We start from the raw sequence: 18,112 nt of genomic DNA on the forward strand, positions 1-18,112 counted from the left end.
TTTGTAACCACATCATAATATCCTATCAAATTTGTCAGACAAGACTTTCCCTTAACAAACCCATGCTGTGTCTGAATTATTGCTGCAGTCTTGTCTAGATGATCCTGCAATGCATCTTTATCTAGTGACTCCATTATTTTACCCGGAATAGAAGTTAAACTAACTGGTCTGTAATTACTCGTGTCACCCTTCGATCCCCTTTTGTGAATTGGGGATACATTTGCACATCTCCAGTCCATGGGAACCTCCCCTGAGTCCAAGGAAGCTCTCATAATTATGGCTAAGGGTTTGCTTAGTTGCTTTGCCGACTCCTTCATTATAACTGGATAGATCCCATCCACCCCAGGTGCCTTTCTTATGTTTAACTTCAACAATTTCTCCTCCACTTTGCTCTCAATTATTACAAAATCATTGATAACCTTCTGCCATTTTCAAACCTTAATAATTCCTCATGTGTGAATGTAGATGCAAAATACTCATTCAGTTTGTTTCCTATCTGAGCAGGATCATCAACAGTCGAACCATCCATATCAAGTGGACCAATCAGATTCATCCCCTTCCTTTTAGAGTTTACATAAGTAAAGAAATCCTTTCTGTTTTTCTTAGCATCTCTTGCCAAAGATTTCATGTAATCTGCCTTTGCCTGCCATAACCTCCTTTGTGATCTGATTACAGACTAGCTTATATCTGTTATAGGCTTCTGAGTCGCTTGATAATTTATATGCATTTTTCTTCTCTGTCACGAGTCTCATTAGTTCATTTGATAACCATTTAGGCCTAAACCTTGAACAATATTTCTTAATAGGTGTGAAACTTTTAGTAGCATCCACGATTAATTCCTTGAATGCTTCCCTCTTAGAATTTACTGTTGGTGTTCTTTTGAATGGCTCCAAACTCGCTTTAGACATTCAGTGCGTGACTGTTGAGGTTGGGCTTGGTTCATGCGTAGCTGTGGTGACAAAACTGTCAGAAACAACTAAACAACCCAACAACATACACATGGCACAAACATAAAATTACACATATTTCTGGTCTTTTGAAGTGCTCTCTGTAATCATCACAGTGTACAAAGGCGGAGTTTAACTTTCGTTCAGGTGCCATCCTACATAAGATACTATACATGTCTTAATGGTTGCAAGGAGGTCTCATGGTGTCCTATCGATGATTTATCAAACAATTGCTAGTAGAGACAAGGACATCATAATCCCATTATATAAGGCTATTGTTAGCCTACACTTGGAATACTGTGTTCAAGTATGCAGACCGCACCTACAGAAAGACATTGAGCTTCTTGAAATGGTCCAAAGACTGGTAATTCGCCTGGTGAGATCGGCAAAAGGGCATCCATATGAGGCAAGACTTCGAATATTGGGTTGCGAAGCTTGGAAACTAGGCACCTTAGTGGAGACTTGATTGAGGTGTTTAAGGCTCTGAGAGGCATAAGCAAAATGAATAAGGACAAAATTTTTAGGGGGTTATAAATGATTCTAGAACTAGAGACCATAATTTCAAGTTACAGGGGAAGTTGTTTAGACTGGATTGCAGGAAGTTTTATTTAAGCCAGCGAGTTATAAATTATTGGAATAAGTTACCTATATGGGTGGTAGAGGCAGAAAGTTTGGGGAAATTCAAAGGTCAGCTGGATAATTACCTAAGGGAAGAGGGAAATGCATAGGTTGCCTATTTCCTTTTCCTTTATTGACTGGTCTACAGGAAGGTTTCGAAATATATCGTTTTGTATGTTTTTGATACAACAGAGCAGCAGTGGAGAAAAATAGGGCAGGATGTTTACCAGGAAGAAAGAATAAAAAATACTTTCCTCTGGTTAAGGGACGTGCATACCCAGTACTGTTTATAATGTCATTTGTCAGTGTTTCTCAATATGATCAACAACTGTATTTCTGTGACCCAACCATCATTACACGCGTAGAATACAAATTTCACTACGCTCCCCCAAAAAGTTGGAATCATGTTTCATTTTTTCTTAATTTTCAAAGTTTCTATTAAAATAGGACCGACTTGTTTACCAACTTTTATTAAAATATTTTCTTTTATAAAAATCAAAACAATTAAATAATGTTTCAGTAATATTCAGGAATATTCCAGAAATATATAGATGACTCACGAATATGGTTGAATATCGTATTATAATCCTGAACATTGTATATGATTCAAGAATATTCTAGGAAGTGGGAGTATTGTTTCAATATTATTAAAGATTGTAGATGATTCTAAAATCTTTTTCAATAATATAATTTGTACAGTAGGAGATGTAACATAAAATCGAACATCTGCCATTCAAAAAGAGTGTTTGGCTTGGAAAAATCGGTTGGTTTGGCCAAGAACCATCAACATTGGACAACTGAAGGGTGAAAAACCGTATTGTAGACGGATCAATCTAAATTTAAAATTTTGGATCCAAACTCAGAGTTTATGTGAGACGATCAACTGAAATTAAAATGGTACCAAATTGTTTATTGCCCACGGTGGTGGTTCCATCATAATCTGGGGTAGCTTCCGTTTTTCTGGAGGAGTGACATCGTTAGACCTGAAGGAACTTTAAGAAAAGAATGGTATAAAAGCATTCTTGAACATAATGCAATTTTCTCTCGACTTCGACTACACCGATGAGCCAAAACATTATGATCAGCGAGTCGTTATCCAAATCAAAGCACTGCAGATGAACTACGGCGCGTGCGCGGGTCGGGACACGGTATAAAAAACACCTGATACGGAGCTCCGTTAATCAGTGTTACTCTTGTTCTTCAGATGGGAAAGGCAACGGACTTAAGCGAGTTTGACAAAGGCAAAATTGTAATGGCCATACGACTGGGTCAGAGCATATCCAAAACGGCATGGCTGGTGGATGCTTTCGGTCAACCGAGGTTAGTATCTATCGAAAGTGGTCCGAGGAGGAGAAACCCACAAACCGCCAGCAAGGTGCTGGACGACCACGGCTCATTGATGCTCGAGGTGAGCGAGGCTCTCCCGGATGGTACGTGGCAACAAGAAGGGACTGTGTCGCAACTCGCCGATAATTGGAATGCTGGTGAGGGAAGTAATGTGTTACAACACATAGTACATCGAACCCTGCTGAAAATGGGGCTGCATAGCCACAGGCCACTCTGAGTGCCCATGCTTGTAGCGTCCATGCCTCGCCGGGTACGAGCTGTTTTGGCTGCACATGGAGGACCAACATCATATTAGGTAGGTGTCATAATGTTTTGGCTCATCGGTATACTCCTAGCATTATTCTACATGCACCTGTTTCTACTCTTAGTTACCCTAACACAGCCCATGTATTTCCTTGTTCCACTACGACTCCCAACAGTCCTGGAAATCTCAATTGCCTTGCTTTCCAGGCTGCTGCTCATTCTAATTGAAGTAGGGCAAGAATGGCTTTTGTCTCTGCCTGCGGCCATCGTAACCTTTTAGTCTGTGTATCCCCTCAAACTAGCAGTTTTCCAACCAACCTAACTGTCTCAATAGCATCAGAAAACACTCTTTTACCCTTTCTATTTAAGTATATCCCATCCCTGTAGAAGCAGTCTCTCCTGTCAATAAGCACAGACCAAACTGAAAAAAATTCTACCTCTTGAGTCTTGCACAATCTCTCCACTGCAAAATTGATCGACAAGGCTCTCATCATATACTCCTTCCTATCGTGTTTGGGTAGAATTGCAGACACTTTGACATTCAACCATAACTCGCGACTTTTTTCAACATTGACCTGTACTTGTTGAGTAAACTGCAGATCTCTTGCTCTTAATGTCCGGAATTTCGAAGACTTTCGCAAATTCTTTACTTCTTAAAGTAGAATAGGGAATTTCTGTGACATACAGCCTTATCTTTATTATTAACTTGTTTAGATGCTTTATCAAGAAATTGTAACTTTATAATGATCATCTATATACAATGAATATTGTGTACTGAGGGCCGGTGCGTTTGTCGGAAGTGAGTCGTGGCTGTGGCTTCTACACAGTTTATAAGTGACTTAAGAATATTAAGACCAGCGGATATTGGACACATCTCAGATAATATAAATTATCAGGTAATATAAAAACCTATGGCGGATATAAATTAGTCTTTAATCAAGATTCAAAGGTGGTTAAGCATGCTAAGGCAGATTACGAGAAGTCTCTGGCAAAGAATGCCAAAAACGACTTCTGTACTTATGTAAAAGATAGAAAGAACGGGATGTTTTTTATCACAATGGCCCACTTTATATCGATGGTTCAAGTGCTGATGATCCTGCAGAAGTTGCTGACAACCTGAATGAGTATTTTGCATCAATATTCACACATGAGCAGTTCTTTTGGGAAGTGCATGCCAGAAGTTTATCAATATTTACCCCGGAGCTAAATGCTTTTATAATGACTGAGAGGAAAGTGGAAGAGAAATTGCTGAAGTTAAATATAAGAACCTAGAGTGGACGAGATCTATCTAATATTAACAGAGGCAGCAAAGGAGGAAAACAAACCCTGAGCCATAATTATAACAGCATCCTTGAATTTAGGGGAAGTTCTGCGTATAGGCATATCGCCACACCACAAAGTGGAATAGCGTCACCGTAGCCAGGTGGGCAGGAGCAGAAGTGCGTAGCACACGCTTCTTGATTAGACAGGGGTTCGAGCCCGAGACCACCAAATATGGAGGATTAGGAAAGATCAGGGAATGACCACCGCATATCCGGAGCAAAATGGCTTAGTTGCTAATGCTCCTAAAAAACCAAATAACAAATAACAAACAAAGTGGAATCAAAGAATGACAAGAGTAAAAGACCTGTTATCTTAACTTCAGGGAAAATTTCACTGGTAAAGTAATGCAGGTCCATCTAGATAGGAATGCAATTATACGGCAGTCCCAGCATGGATCTGTTAAGGAGGTACTTGTCTGATCTATTTGATTGAATACTATAATGCAGTGATAAAGGAACTGCATGCAAAAAATAATTTTTATATACTTGGATTTCACGAAAGCTTTTGATACTATTGCATATAAAAGACTGTGGTACAAATTAGAATAGTGTGGCATTAAGGGAAAAGTTATTGCTATGGATAAAGGGATGGTTGAGTGGGGGAAAACAGTTGTTATTAATCGACACCGCTCATCAAGGACTAATGTAATCAGTGGAATCCCCGAAGGGTTCATTGTTGTTTTCTATATTTATTAATGAAGGGTATGTAAGACTTAATGTCCAAGATTGCAGATGATACGAAGATTGGTAGGGTGGTTAATGATAGTAATAACGGTTACTGTCATTAACCACCATTTATATATACAAATGCAAAGCACTACATATGGGCAGCAGGAATTCCAGATTAACGTACCAACTCTGTAGAACTATACTCAGTGTAGTGGAAAATTAAAAAGATCTGGGAGTAACTGTGCAGTCAGTTGTGAAGTTCTGGCTTAAAGGAGTGATGCCCACATAGCAAGAACAGGGGGTTACTGGAAAGGGGTTAGATAATTTATCGTAATTCAGTTTTGATTCCAACGTATCAGTAATGATTCACTTAGAATGCCATTTTTCCAGAGAAAGGTATTTATGCCTTTAGTGTGATTTCTCTCATTCCAACTAGGACAAATCACTGTAATGTAATAAACTGCAGTAAAACGAGTGAATCAGACACTTTTGAATTGATATTTTAGAAAAATAAATTTGGCATATTATTTTTAGTAACATTTTGTATTGTGTTTGTTTTTTCATAAGTTATGACATACACTGCCAAAAGCCTTAGCTGTGTGATCTGAAATCTCTTATCTACACTATTCGACAAAATTAACATAATATGTAAAATAAAAAATAAATAAATTTTCTGTTTACACTCCGGGACCACCAAACGGTCAGAGGAGTTTTACAAGATAGACAGAATACAAGAAACAGCACACTTCTAACTCGTGCAGTTTGCGGTGAAGCAGGACAAAATTTGGTATGATGGTTTCCAAATGAATAATGACGAAATTAGTAGACAGCGAGAAACTTCGGATAGGTATAAGAGACATTTATATAGGTTTCATAATTACCAAAAAAGGTCACATTACAGAAGATACAAGATGATCGAAAATAAGGTCACATTAAATCAGTATGTCATAGTCCCTTCCAACTGCTAAACAGGGCTGACAGCAGTGAACCATATTATTATTATTAGCCATATGGTGCAAGGAAGCCTGAGGCTTTTCCTGCACTAGCCAAAAAAAAAATTCTGAGTTACCCTGAGAGAGAGAGAAAACAAGAGTCAGAAGTAGAAGGGAATCACCAAGAGAGAGAGAGAGAGAGAGAGAGAAGAATGATAATATCTAGCTAATAACCCCCCTAGGCGTGTTAAGCCCATACACACCAGATGTGAACCCCTGACCATGCTCGATCCAATTCTGCCACCATCACAAAGTGGCCAAGGATTGGCTGTCGGTGTGTAATGCGACATCCAAGGGCATCCCACACGTGTGATCAGATTTTAAGCCTGGATTTGTTAGATATCTTCAGTTTCAAGATATTCCTCCACCACTTAAGTTCTACATGCAGTGGTGCTGTCATGCATGAAAAGAAAACATGGGCCAGCCGTACTCCTAAAAAGTCGCATATAGGTGTGGAGGACTATTCTCGGTATCTTTGCAGTTATGGTACTCCTATCAAAAGCAGGAAGAAGGGTGCTGCAGTTGATCATTATTCTGCCTCACAGACCAGCGCCTTCACCATATGTCCCTTTCTCTGGTATTGGAGAGATGGTACTGCATTCCTGGTTGTTTCCAGATGAAATAACGTCCAGAATCTATTTGTAGGTTAAAACGGGATTCATCAGAGAACAGAATTGTACCCCAGTTTCAGGGCTCCAAGGCGCATGTTCATGGAACCAGTTTCGATGAGCTCTGGTGGTTTGGAGTTAATGGGATACAAACCACTGGCTTCCTCTTGCATAGAATCCACATTCCAGTCGAAAATGTCTTCACCTGTGGCCACACGAACCTCAAGCAACAGTTGATAACAGGACGTTATACAGTTCTGTCTTGAGGCAGAGGCAGATTGTGGCCTGCTCTGGTTGATGTAGCCCTTGTGCAACTCTGGCTAGCTCTTTTTGTAATGGTTCATCTTCCAAAACTGCTTCCATAGTATTGAGACACAGTTAACATATTAAGCCAATGTGCCACTTTCATCTGCCTGGCTTTAAATCGTCCAATGGCCTGCCATCTCAAAGAATCATCAAAATGACAATGACTTGCCACCCTAAGTAATGGAGATGTCGCTATCTGACATAACAAGCCAAAAACGGAATGAAGTGATGTGGCCGCAACCTGCTTTTATAGGCATGAATAATTTACATAATCTGCAGCTCTGTAAGGTGGTAGCTCGATTTCTATTGGATACTCGTTATTTGCATGCCAGGATGCCTATTACATCAAATAGTCACCTTCGGTGAGACTTCATAAAATATTCATAAAAAACATTTTGTTCTGTTAACTTTGTCCAGCAGACGACAAAAGGAGATGTAGATGACAAAAAGGCTATGAGGAAAATCAGCTGTTGGATATCTGAGATTAATGACCTTTCATCCAATGAAAAACAGCTTTTGTTTGTTTTCTGGCTGTCACATAAAATGTCAAACGAAACAGAAAATACTGCTCCTCTTTGAAGTATTTTCTCAATCGGGGTAAGACAGAATTGTTCAGAATTTTGCAGCAGTCATCACCTTCGTGTTTTCAACGTTGACAACCAATAAACCACCTCACCAAAGTACATTTGGTACAATACAATTTTTGATGAAACAATCCTTTGGACATAAGCTGTAGCTAGGTGCTTTCACCTGATGTGAAAGTGACTGCATCTGCACCAGTCTTCAGCATATCAGTGGCTCTTCTTTTCTTAGTAAATATTCAATGTGTATGCCCAATACGTCTTGTAACGTTCAATACATATAATCTTGTAAGAATGACTTCTTCATATGCCTTTCCGGAAGCATAATTCCTAGGGTTGAGGTGCTTCCTTTTTTTTAAATAATTTATTCCCAACTTGACATTTCCAGACATGTTGACATTTTCATTAGACTTTTTGAAAGACAGAACTTTAATCGTAATATGGAACCTGATATTGTGATGCTGAAATTTTTGCCTCTCAATATGCTTTGTTTAAAATCCTTGCATGTCCGGGATATCCCAACATAGTTCCACTGTTAGTTTCGCTCTTCTGAGGTACACTAACCAGGCATGGATTTCATTATCTGTGGATCTTAACAGTATTGAAGCGCTGCCATGCATAGATTATGCACTCACGGAGTCGCAAAAGATAATGGTTTTCAGGAAGAAGCACTATACAATATATTCTAACAATATTTGCATTGCAGTCACCTCTGCAGTACACACTACAGCTCTTGGGAAATAAGTGTCCAAATGAGTTACTGCAACGTCTAGAAACAGGTCTGATTTTGATCAGTAAGTATAGATGTGCTGATAATCTGCAGAATTTTTCACATTAGTAGCACGTAGTCATTGGATGTTCCGATTTCAGATGGTATTTTTTTAAAAATTTGTAAAAATATTTCTAATTTTGGAGCAAGAGGTCCCATTGGAGAAATTTTGGTGCTTGGCTATCTATTGTAATAATATCCAAATTAATCTACCACTCAAGGAGCAGATTTCACAAATGTATACCTGCTGGTTTACAATTATACAATTTCCCATTTTGGTTTGTGAAAATATTCCCATTCTGGATGACTGAGACAATGAATTTTTATGGCATAATTCAATAAAAGCCACTGTCTACGTAAATGGTTCACAGGCCTTTATATACAAACTTTTTACCAGTGACGCGTGAAAGGCTCCTGTAGTTACTCTCAAGCGTTTTGTTTTATGGCACACTGGCATCTAAAGCCATAATACACCCAGCGGAACTCTCAAGGAACTCTGGTGTCCCTTGAGATCCAGTCACATTTTGGCACTATTATATGTAGAGCCATAAACTGGTCCTCCATAATCAAGTCTGGATTGTATCATAACCCAATTTAAATTTAGCACGTGCAACAGCCTTCTCCTCACATTAATGCAGATATTGCTCAGGGTTTTAAGTGAGTGGTACATAAGCTTTTAATATGTTCTATAAAGTTTCACTTTGTATTAGTAGACCAAGAAATCTAATACTAGGGGCAAATGATATATTTTGATCCTATTTTTAGTTTTGTGCATATTTTTCATTTCTGAAAAAAATAATTGCAACTGTTTTTTTTTTATTATTATTGCACACGGTATCTCTTTACACACTGGTGTTTCTCATGTTATAGTTTATTCCGATCACAAATAAGATGAGATTAAGTAACTTTTTAGTTAGTAGAGTAAACAGTAATACTTCACTAAGCTGCTGGATCATTTGATAGTAAATCTAGTCTCAACCTGCTGCACTTGGTTTTTCCTTTGTAGTGCTGTTATTGAGGGTGGTTATATAAAATTTTCTGAGTAGTGTAGTTTTTGTTTTGAGCATGCTGTTTATAAACCAAGGATAAGGAAGCATGAAACTGTAGCAGATCTTTTAAAAGTACACACAGAATATTTGCACTCTGTTCTGACTCTGTGATGTCTTGTCCGTTCCATTTTATTATCGGGATTGTTTTTTCCAGTGGTCTGGTTTTCTTCCGTATGATGCAAATGTCAATATCTATTAAAGAAGCAAATTGCATCCGACTCTACCCTTTTCACCTGATATTGCAAGCCTTGCTTGTTTACATTTGATGTTTCAGGTATAAGAAACTTTCAAAAGAAATTCCATGCCTTATTCATGCCTTGTATGAATTGTGTTGCACGAATTTTAACTTGGGAATAGCTTCTTTTGCCGCACTGGTAATTTTGTGTTATGTATGCAGCTGCTTCATCTATATCCAAGGATGTGAATTTAGTTTCTACTAAAATGACAGGCACAACCCTAATATTTTTCCCAGTTTTAGTTTGCTGCTTTAAATTTCCAATTTTCCTTTTGTATGGATATCAGGGCACTCCCTGTAATCAACTTACATGCAATTGGATAGTGACCACATGGCTGACCATTCTGTGGCAGGGTATAATGCTGGGGTGCAGATAGTGGGATCGATTACTGAACTTACTCCTGTGGGCAGGTAAACATACACGCCTGTATTCAAGGTTAGTTTTAAGCTTTTCAATCATTTGTCCTTTTATCCAGCTGTTCAGATCCCCATAAAGGATGATGTTCAGCCCATAATTCAAAATGGAGGAAGTTGAATTGAGATTTATATCTTGACATTAAGCAGTTTGGTGATAGACACAGCAGGACCTTAGTAAGGGTGATTCCCATCACAATTCTCACTTCAACAGCCTCCAAGTAGATTTATATTCCAATATTCCATTGGATGGAATATTGGATTGCACTAAAATTGCTTCCCCTACCATGAGCAGCTGCTGAAGTTGTCCAATCCTGTCGGTAGAAATATGTTTCAGTTTTACTTCAGAAGTGAGATAAGTATCTTGCAGACAGGTGCTTGCTGGGTTATACATGGCCAAAAGATCTTTAAAATCTTTGAGGTTACCTCAGCCTCTCCAGTTCACTGCAACTAGTTCAGATTATTTGGCTTTTTGTTTCTGCGGGTTTGCTTATGCTGATCAATTTTGTTTTTTTGGAAAATACGTCTGCCAGTGACATCATTTGAATGCAATTCAAGAATTGGAACATCTGTGTAGACGAACAGTCCAAGTCCATATACTTGTTGCTCTTTTGGAGACCAGTGTTATGGAAGCATACTTGAGCTTTCCAGGATATTGGTGTATTGTTTGCTTCTTTTGTCTGTTCTTTGCTGCTTTGGTTGTGAGAGATCTTGCCCAATCAGTCTGCCATAGTTGGCAATACTGAGACTTACATTTGTGATGTTGCAGCAACATATTTTTGAATCACAGCTGCACACGAACATTAAGTTTGTAAAACAGGAGTGTGCTTTTTGGTATCTTGACAGGATCTGCTTCTCCCTTTTTCATATTTCAGTCTTTGGAGAAGGCTGAATGATTCTGCCTCCAGTTTGGGCATTGTTAGGGTTGTTGACTGCACTCACTCTGTTAATGAACCTTTGATCCACAAAGTGCACATACAGCTATTCCTCTGCACTCTGTTTCTGAATGACTGAATTTCTGGTATTTGTAATGCCAAATCAGGTTCGGAATGTATGGTTTTAAACTAGAAATCAAATGACCTGCTTTCACTGTGCTTGGGAGAGTTGAACTGAATATAAGGATGTTCCTAGTTGGAACAAATGCACCATCTCTTTTAACCAAAATTATTTTGGTCTATTTTACTTTCTTGTCTTTTAATTCTTGCACTATTTCTTCCTCTGTGCTGTTTATTAAGTCCCATTGTTATTACCCCTTTTGAATAGTTGAAAGCTAAATGTGGAGTAACTTTGACTGGGATTCCAACAGATACTGTGGGCAACACTGAGAAACAGTTCTGAGTGCCTGTAATGGGAAGTTTCAACTAGATCTACTGATTTATGTTCATATATTCAATATATTCAGAATTTCTACTCATAGTCAGGGTGATGTCAACACAATTTTCACTGAAACAGAGAATGCAAGATAATGCAAGTAGGAGTTGGTGTGTATCAATCATTTGTCTTTTTGTGCAATCATTATCTTGTTTTCTGTCTGTCAAGTCCAAATCAGAAAGACCAGCTTGAGCTGGGTCTGGGCATTCTGTGATTACCTCTTTTTTGTCCTGGAAGTGTACTCTCTTCTTACATTACTGGACCTGCCACAGATAAGCAGGAGCAATGTTATGTAGTGACAAAGCAAAGGAAATTAATGGGTTAGTGATAAGTCTTGTTAATGAACAAAAAGAAATTAACAGGTGATTTTCCTTCTTTGATTACTTTCCCTTAGACTTTAGTCCTTATTAAAGAGATTTGGTTTTAATATCTCTGAAATTATAGTACTGTATTCTTTGTGGAGTTTGCTATAAATTGCAGCAGAAATTGCTTAATCACTAAATTGCTTGGCACTCATGGCAATAACACCAGTGTTGATGCTTGCTAACACACATGGGAGTGGGGGACTGTGCTGAAATGGCTAATTGTTGTTAAACATTCTTAGAAGCTTAATGTTCTCCTTCAATACGTTCAGAATTTCTACTCAAGAACTCAAGTTTAGTCAATGAAATTCAAGAATTTTAATCATATCTTTTGTCAGTTTCCTTAACATGACGTAAAGTTCATAACAATGTATAATATAAAAATTTCAATTTGAAGGAGATAAAAGAGGTATTTCATCCACTAACTAAAATAAAGTATACATATAAAAATATACAGGATACAGTTATACACAGCTCGTTAGTGTAAGCCATAATTAGTTTTCAATACATAAAGGAATGAAATTAGGTAACTATAGCTGATAGAGCTTGCTGATGCTAACCATCTTGTAATATACAAACCAGTTGAAAAGTAACAATCTCTAACATCTTACTATAAATTCCTCTAAAATTTAACAAATTTTTTTAATAAGTTCTTTTAACCTATCAGTAAGCATATCGGGGTCTAGCAGATCTCCGTTATTCTTAAAATTATGCACAGCCAAAAATATGGAAAATTATCAAGTAATGAGTGCTTAGGATGCTATCAGATTATAAGGCACTTGGATTATAAATTTATTTACATCCTGTCAGCAACCTGTTAGACGCTGCAACCCATTTTTAACATCACTGCAGCAGGACAGAGAACAAAACAATATGAGAAATGTTCATAAGCAGACAGGCTATAAGTATTTAAATGCACTGGAATATGCCAGATTCTCAAATACCTACTCGCATTTGCCTCCTGAAAGATTAAAAACAATTACACAAACTGGTGTGGCATCATTTCTTTAACTATTTCAGAAAAAGCAATTATAAAAATATAGCACTAGAAACCAGCAGGATGTGGAAAATTCATTGTGTAATTAGTTCTTTGTGCTTGGTATGACTCTAAATATCACTTTATAAAAGTTAAAAAGTAATTGGCGATTCCCTCAGTGTTTTTTCGTACTGCCTCAATAATTCATTCTTGAATTTAAAATGTTGAACTATGCTGGAAAATCGATTAGTAATATCAGTTTCTGTCTCATATATTGTTATATCTTGTTTTTCAGAAGAATCGGACTGAACACTGCAATCTTCTACATCTTCAATTTCAACACCAGAATCACTTTCTGCAATTTCCTGAGCATCTTTAGAAGAATTGGCATTCGATTCAAGCTTGGGAGAGAAAAAGTAAATAAGAATTTTTTAACCAATTATCTAAAGGTTATTTAATCTGCATATAACATGAAAACATTTTCAATAGAAATGTTTGAATTAGATTGTGTGTGTAGTATTTTTAAAGTTGATTTTGAATCTGCAAAACAATATCTTGTTTATAAGATATTCCATATGTTTTTGCATGATTAGATTGTGATCTCCTGTTCATGTTAGTTCGACTACTAATTGAGAAGTTCTGGAGTCACCAGTTTTTCTAGACCTTACTGCAAGGATTAGTTGTCAACAGGTTGCATACTGCACTACCTATGCCTGCATGCCTTTATACAAAACAAACCTCCCAGACAGATCAGTAAGTTATAAGTGTGAGTTAATGATACAGATTGGTAAACTGATGCTTTTTTTATAGTAAAAGCTATAAAATGAGCATGGTGACAATTGCAGTTGTATGTAGTTTTAAAATACTATGTTATTAAATGGTAATTTAATTAATCGACTGGACAGCTTTCATTTTGTGTGCAGCTAATTACAAAACTAAATCTCAGTCTATGATGCCCCTATTAAAGAAAGTATATGAACTTTATATCAGCCGTAAATTAGGTGATCATGACAAGAAGTTGTCTTGGACCTGTTGCAACTAAGTGTGTTCACATTTCCGAAGATGGTTAAAAAATAAAAGCATCACTGCCATTCACTTTTCCCATGGTGTGGACGGAAGCCAACAAACCATGTAATTAACTGATATATTTGCATAACTCAAACATGGAAGGAGAAAAGTGGGGGGGGGACTGAAGTATCCAAATATCCCATCTGCCATTAGACTAGTTGGTTGCAGTCTTTTTTACCAGGTTCTGTTTTGGAGGAATTCCTCCAAAAACGAACCTGGTCATTAGACGAAGAAATCAAATCGATGACCTAATGGAAACAGTTCATACAAGCTCTGAATAAGAATATAAATGCTTGAACCCAAACAAGCCTCATCTTAAAAGTCAAAGTGAATCAAGCAATCTTGTGCATGATTTAAATCACACAGCAAATCTTTTAGGATCTAGGCTGAAAGGAATGGAACTTTCTGCGAAAAAAAAAAAAGAAAAACACAACTACATCATAAATGACAAAAAGAGCTTTCTTATTATTTTGCTGTGAAAGATTCACTTTGCTACCTTAATGTTGTTGGACTGCTTGATGTCCTTGGAATGGAACATAAACCAAGAATGGAAGCTTTTCATCAATTCTTCCATAATGGAAACATACACCCATCTATGCCAGCTTGCCATGCTATCCACATGAAGAAATCCAATGAGAATGCAGAACTTCTCTTAAGAAAAGTACAGTACAATAAATACAACTGGCATATCTGCAAAGATTTCAACGTCCTTGGAATCCTTTTGGGTCTAATACAAAATATTGGGTTTTTTTTTTTTTTTTGTGTGTGCAAGTGGGAAATTTGATTTGGTCTATAAGCCACTACTTGGCCAAATACATTTTTGTTGTTGTTGGTATGTTGTGTAATGGCACAAGGGCTACTAAGGCCATAGTGTGCCTAATACATTTTTAACACTGCTTCGTGTTAAATTAGGTCTAATGAAGAATTTTGTAAAATCTACAGAGAGGAATGGAGACTGCTTCCAATATTAAAAAAAAAACGTTTCTGTGCATTTTCTTCACATAGGACCTTGCCACTGAAATCTTTGGAAACTAGGTGGCAGGGCCTGCCAGAGTACAAAAAATCTACTGGGTACTGACCTGCCTCCCCAGGGCCAAGTGCGGTAATGATGCGTCCCAACAGCTAAATGGTCAGAAGAACAACGGTACACAACACTACACAACCGTCCACTCCCCACACACTTTTTAAATCTCTGGCCTTCACAGAGTTCTGGGCTACACGAACAGAGTACACAACGCGGAGATGGGGGAAACCCCTGGTGCCATCAGACAACTAACACACTTTGCACTTTATTCTTTTCTGTATTTATCAATAATATTGATGAAGGTATATCAGGCTTAATGTCCAAGTCTGCAGACAATTATGTAGGTTGGCAGAGTTGTTAATGACAGTAATGAATGTATGCTACTGCAACAGGATCTATAAAAGTTGAGCAGATGGACTGAGAGGTGGCAAATGAAGTTTAACATTGTTAAATGCAAAGTACTGCATATGGGTAGCAGTAACTCCAGAGTAACATACCAACTCTGCAGTACTACACTCAGGGTAGTGGAGAATGAAAAAGACCTGAGGGTAATTGTGCAGTCAGATATGAAGTTATCTCAGCAGTACAGGAGGTGATTATCCCTTTGTAAAGGCAATGGTCAGGCTGGCCACACCTTGAGTACTTTATACAGGTCTGGAGGCCTCATTTTAGGAAGGATGTAGAGCTGCTAGAACGAGTACAGAGAAGGGCAATGAGATTGGTGAATGGAACAAAGGAATGGGAAGGCTCAATTCTAATGGGATTCTTCCTCTTGCTCAGATTACGCAACTGAGGGGGCATAAATTCAAACTGAGGAAAAACAGTTGTAGAAGAGATGTGCAGAAATTTTCCTTTAGTCAGTGGGTGGTTGATTGCTGGAACAAACTTCCATCTGTCGTAGAAATTGACAGCTTAAATAAATTCAAGGCAGAACTAGACAAACATTTGGAGGGAATGGATGGGTGAAATGGGAAGGGGTTTTTTTTTTTTTTTTTTTTTTTGGCTGATGCTGTATAAGCTTGCTTTCTTGCATCATATGTTCCTACTAATGCTAAGGTGAATGTGAAGAAAGCATTCCAGATGCCCAGAGAGAAAATATTTACAATTTTTAAACAAAAATTTATGTACTCAATACATAATTTTTAAATAAATTTGTTTGTGGCAAAAGTGTTTTCCTAGTCTCTATCTTCAAATTACTATGGAAAATGAAAAATTTTCATTCAGAAATGCACCCCTCTTGTTAAGCAAGGACTTATCATACAAGGTTACCCAACTGCATACTAACACAAGATTTCTGAAGTTTCAGTATGCTGACCAAAATAGTAGAAATTTTTAACTATTTAACATATGTTGATAACGAGTCGTGGTACATTTCTTAATTTACACTAACAAACATAGTAAACACAGCAAACTATTAACAGCACTTATTTACCTCTTTGCTAACTAGCCATGGAGCTGGAGCTTGATTTTCACACCTCTGAAGAGCAAATTTATATACTTGGAACCCTGAAGAACCAGTAGCTTTCCAGTATTTCTGAACATAGTATAAACCTAATAACAAAATTATCTTATTAACATGACAAAAACAAAAACCTTAAAAAATGAATAGCTAGACAAATAATCAATTTCAGTTTCAACAGATATCACCATGTTTTATTGTACAACAAAGTTTCATCCCTACCACCATTTCAACAGTTCTCATTTCAGTCTGATTTAATTGGGTGGTGCCTGTTTCATCAGTGATTTTCTGAATATTCCCTTAGTGACTCTGCAAAAATAAAACCATTATAAGACCGATTAAATTGAAAGCTACAAAGATGGCACAACAGAAGGGCATGTGTTAGTAGCCCAACTACTAACCATGGAGCTCAAGAAAAAAAACAGGTTTCAACTTCTAGATCAAATCCACCACCACCACCACGGAGGGAGGCAGAGTGGCTGTTGCCCATTCAGATCTCATTCTGTTCAAATGATCACAATTAATTTTAGCACTCTTTGAACCACTGATGCACCCTGAGAGGGACAGTTTTTTTTTTTTGTTTGTTTTTAATGGTGCATTGGCAGCTAAGGCCATAATGTGCCAAGTCAAATTTAATGGAATACTAAACATTTTGGTAGCCTATACCTAGGCTACCACAAGTGGAACAGTACTAGATGGAACTACAGACGGAATATTAGTAGGTACTGGACAGTGACTGCATGAAGCATGCAACAAATTTAGCTTTAGTTCTACATGTTGAATCTGTTTGTTGCAAGGTGAAGAGCAATATTAAAAATAAGGCAGATAATTATTCTCGTTACAATTTATCACATAGCTAACAATATACTTTATGATTCAGATATAAAATGTGCAATTCATGTATATAAAGAATGACTCTAGTTAATTACACCCAAAACTTTTTGTCTGAAAAGTTTTACCTATGTTTAACTGTCATGACTGAATCTGCTCTCCTCTGAAATGGATTGTCGTATTGGATCACTTCTAAACAGAGGGATCAAGTTTTCAACAATATTAATCTTACTGCAAATTTGCATTAAAATGAATCACTTTGAGAATAGAAGTATGGCATAAAAGTAAAAATGGCATAATTAATAATAGTAGTAGTAGTAGTAGTATGTGATGCAAGAAAGCAAATGTATGAGCTTATGCAGCATCAGCCAAAAAAAAAAAAAAATCACACCATTCCCTCCAAATGCCTGTCCAGTTCCTCCTTAAATTTATTCAACCTATCAACTTCCACAACGACAGATGGAAGTTTGTTCCAGCAATTAACCACCCGCTGGCTAAAGGAAAATTTCCGCACATCTATTCTACATCTGTCTTTTCTTAATTTGAATTTATGCCCCCTTAGATTCGTAATCTGAACAAGTGGGAAGATCCCATCAGAATTCAGCGTGCTCAACCCATTCAAGGCCTAATATACCTCAATCAGATCACCACGCAGGTGCCTAGTCTCCAGCCACTGCAATTTGCAGAACTTAAGCCTCTCTTGGTAAGAGGATCCCTTCATTCCCCTCACCAATCTTGTTGCCCTTCTCTGTATACGCTCAAGTAAATCTACATCCTTCTCTAAAATGAGGCGTCCAGACTTGTATGCAGTACTCAAGGCGTGGCCTGACCATTGCCTTATACAAAGGGACAATCACCTCCTTCTCCCTGCTAGCAAAATTCCTATATATAATTGACAAAACCCCATGACCTGCCCTGGCA

General features: G+C 37.6%; 1 protein-coding gene and 1 long non-coding RNA gene across 2 annotated transcripts in view; one reads left to right on the forward strand and one right to left on the reverse strand.

Annotated features, from left to right (window-relative positions):
* The window catches only part of LOC150086391 (uncharacterized), a 45,962-nt gene that overhangs the window by 12,027 nt on the left and 15,823 nt on the right, over positions 1 to 18,112 (forward strand). The window contains exon 2 of the long non-coding RNA XR_016546851.1: positions 13,105 to 13,225. This is a non-coding gene — a long non-coding RNA (uncharacterized LOC150086391). The remainder of the gene's footprint in view (positions 1 to 13,104; positions 13,226 to 18,112) is intronic.
* LOC150086392 (uncharacterized) overlaps positions 12,798 to 18,112 on the reverse strand; it is a 36,847-nt gene continuing 31,532 nt past the window's right edge. Inside the window, exons 6-7 of the mRNA XM_090371349.1 lie at positions 16,334 to 16,452; positions 12,798 to 13,210 (exon numbers count right to left, since the gene is read on the reverse strand). Coding sequence (XP_090227475.1) covers positions 12,962 to 13,210; positions 16,334 to 16,452 — 368 coding nt within the window. The 3' untranslated portion in view covers positions 12,798 to 12,961. The remainder of the gene's footprint in view (positions 13,211 to 16,333; positions 16,453 to 18,112) is intronic.

The sequence above is a fragment of the Mastigoproctus giganteus genome, chromosome 4 (genome assembly GCF_048544385.1).
Source record: "Mastigoproctus giganteus isolate SK-2022 chromosome 4, ASM4854438v1, whole genome shotgun sequence".
Lineage (NCBI taxonomy): Eukaryota > Metazoa > Arthropoda > Arachnida > Uropygi > Thelyphonidae > Mastigoproctus > Mastigoproctus giganteus.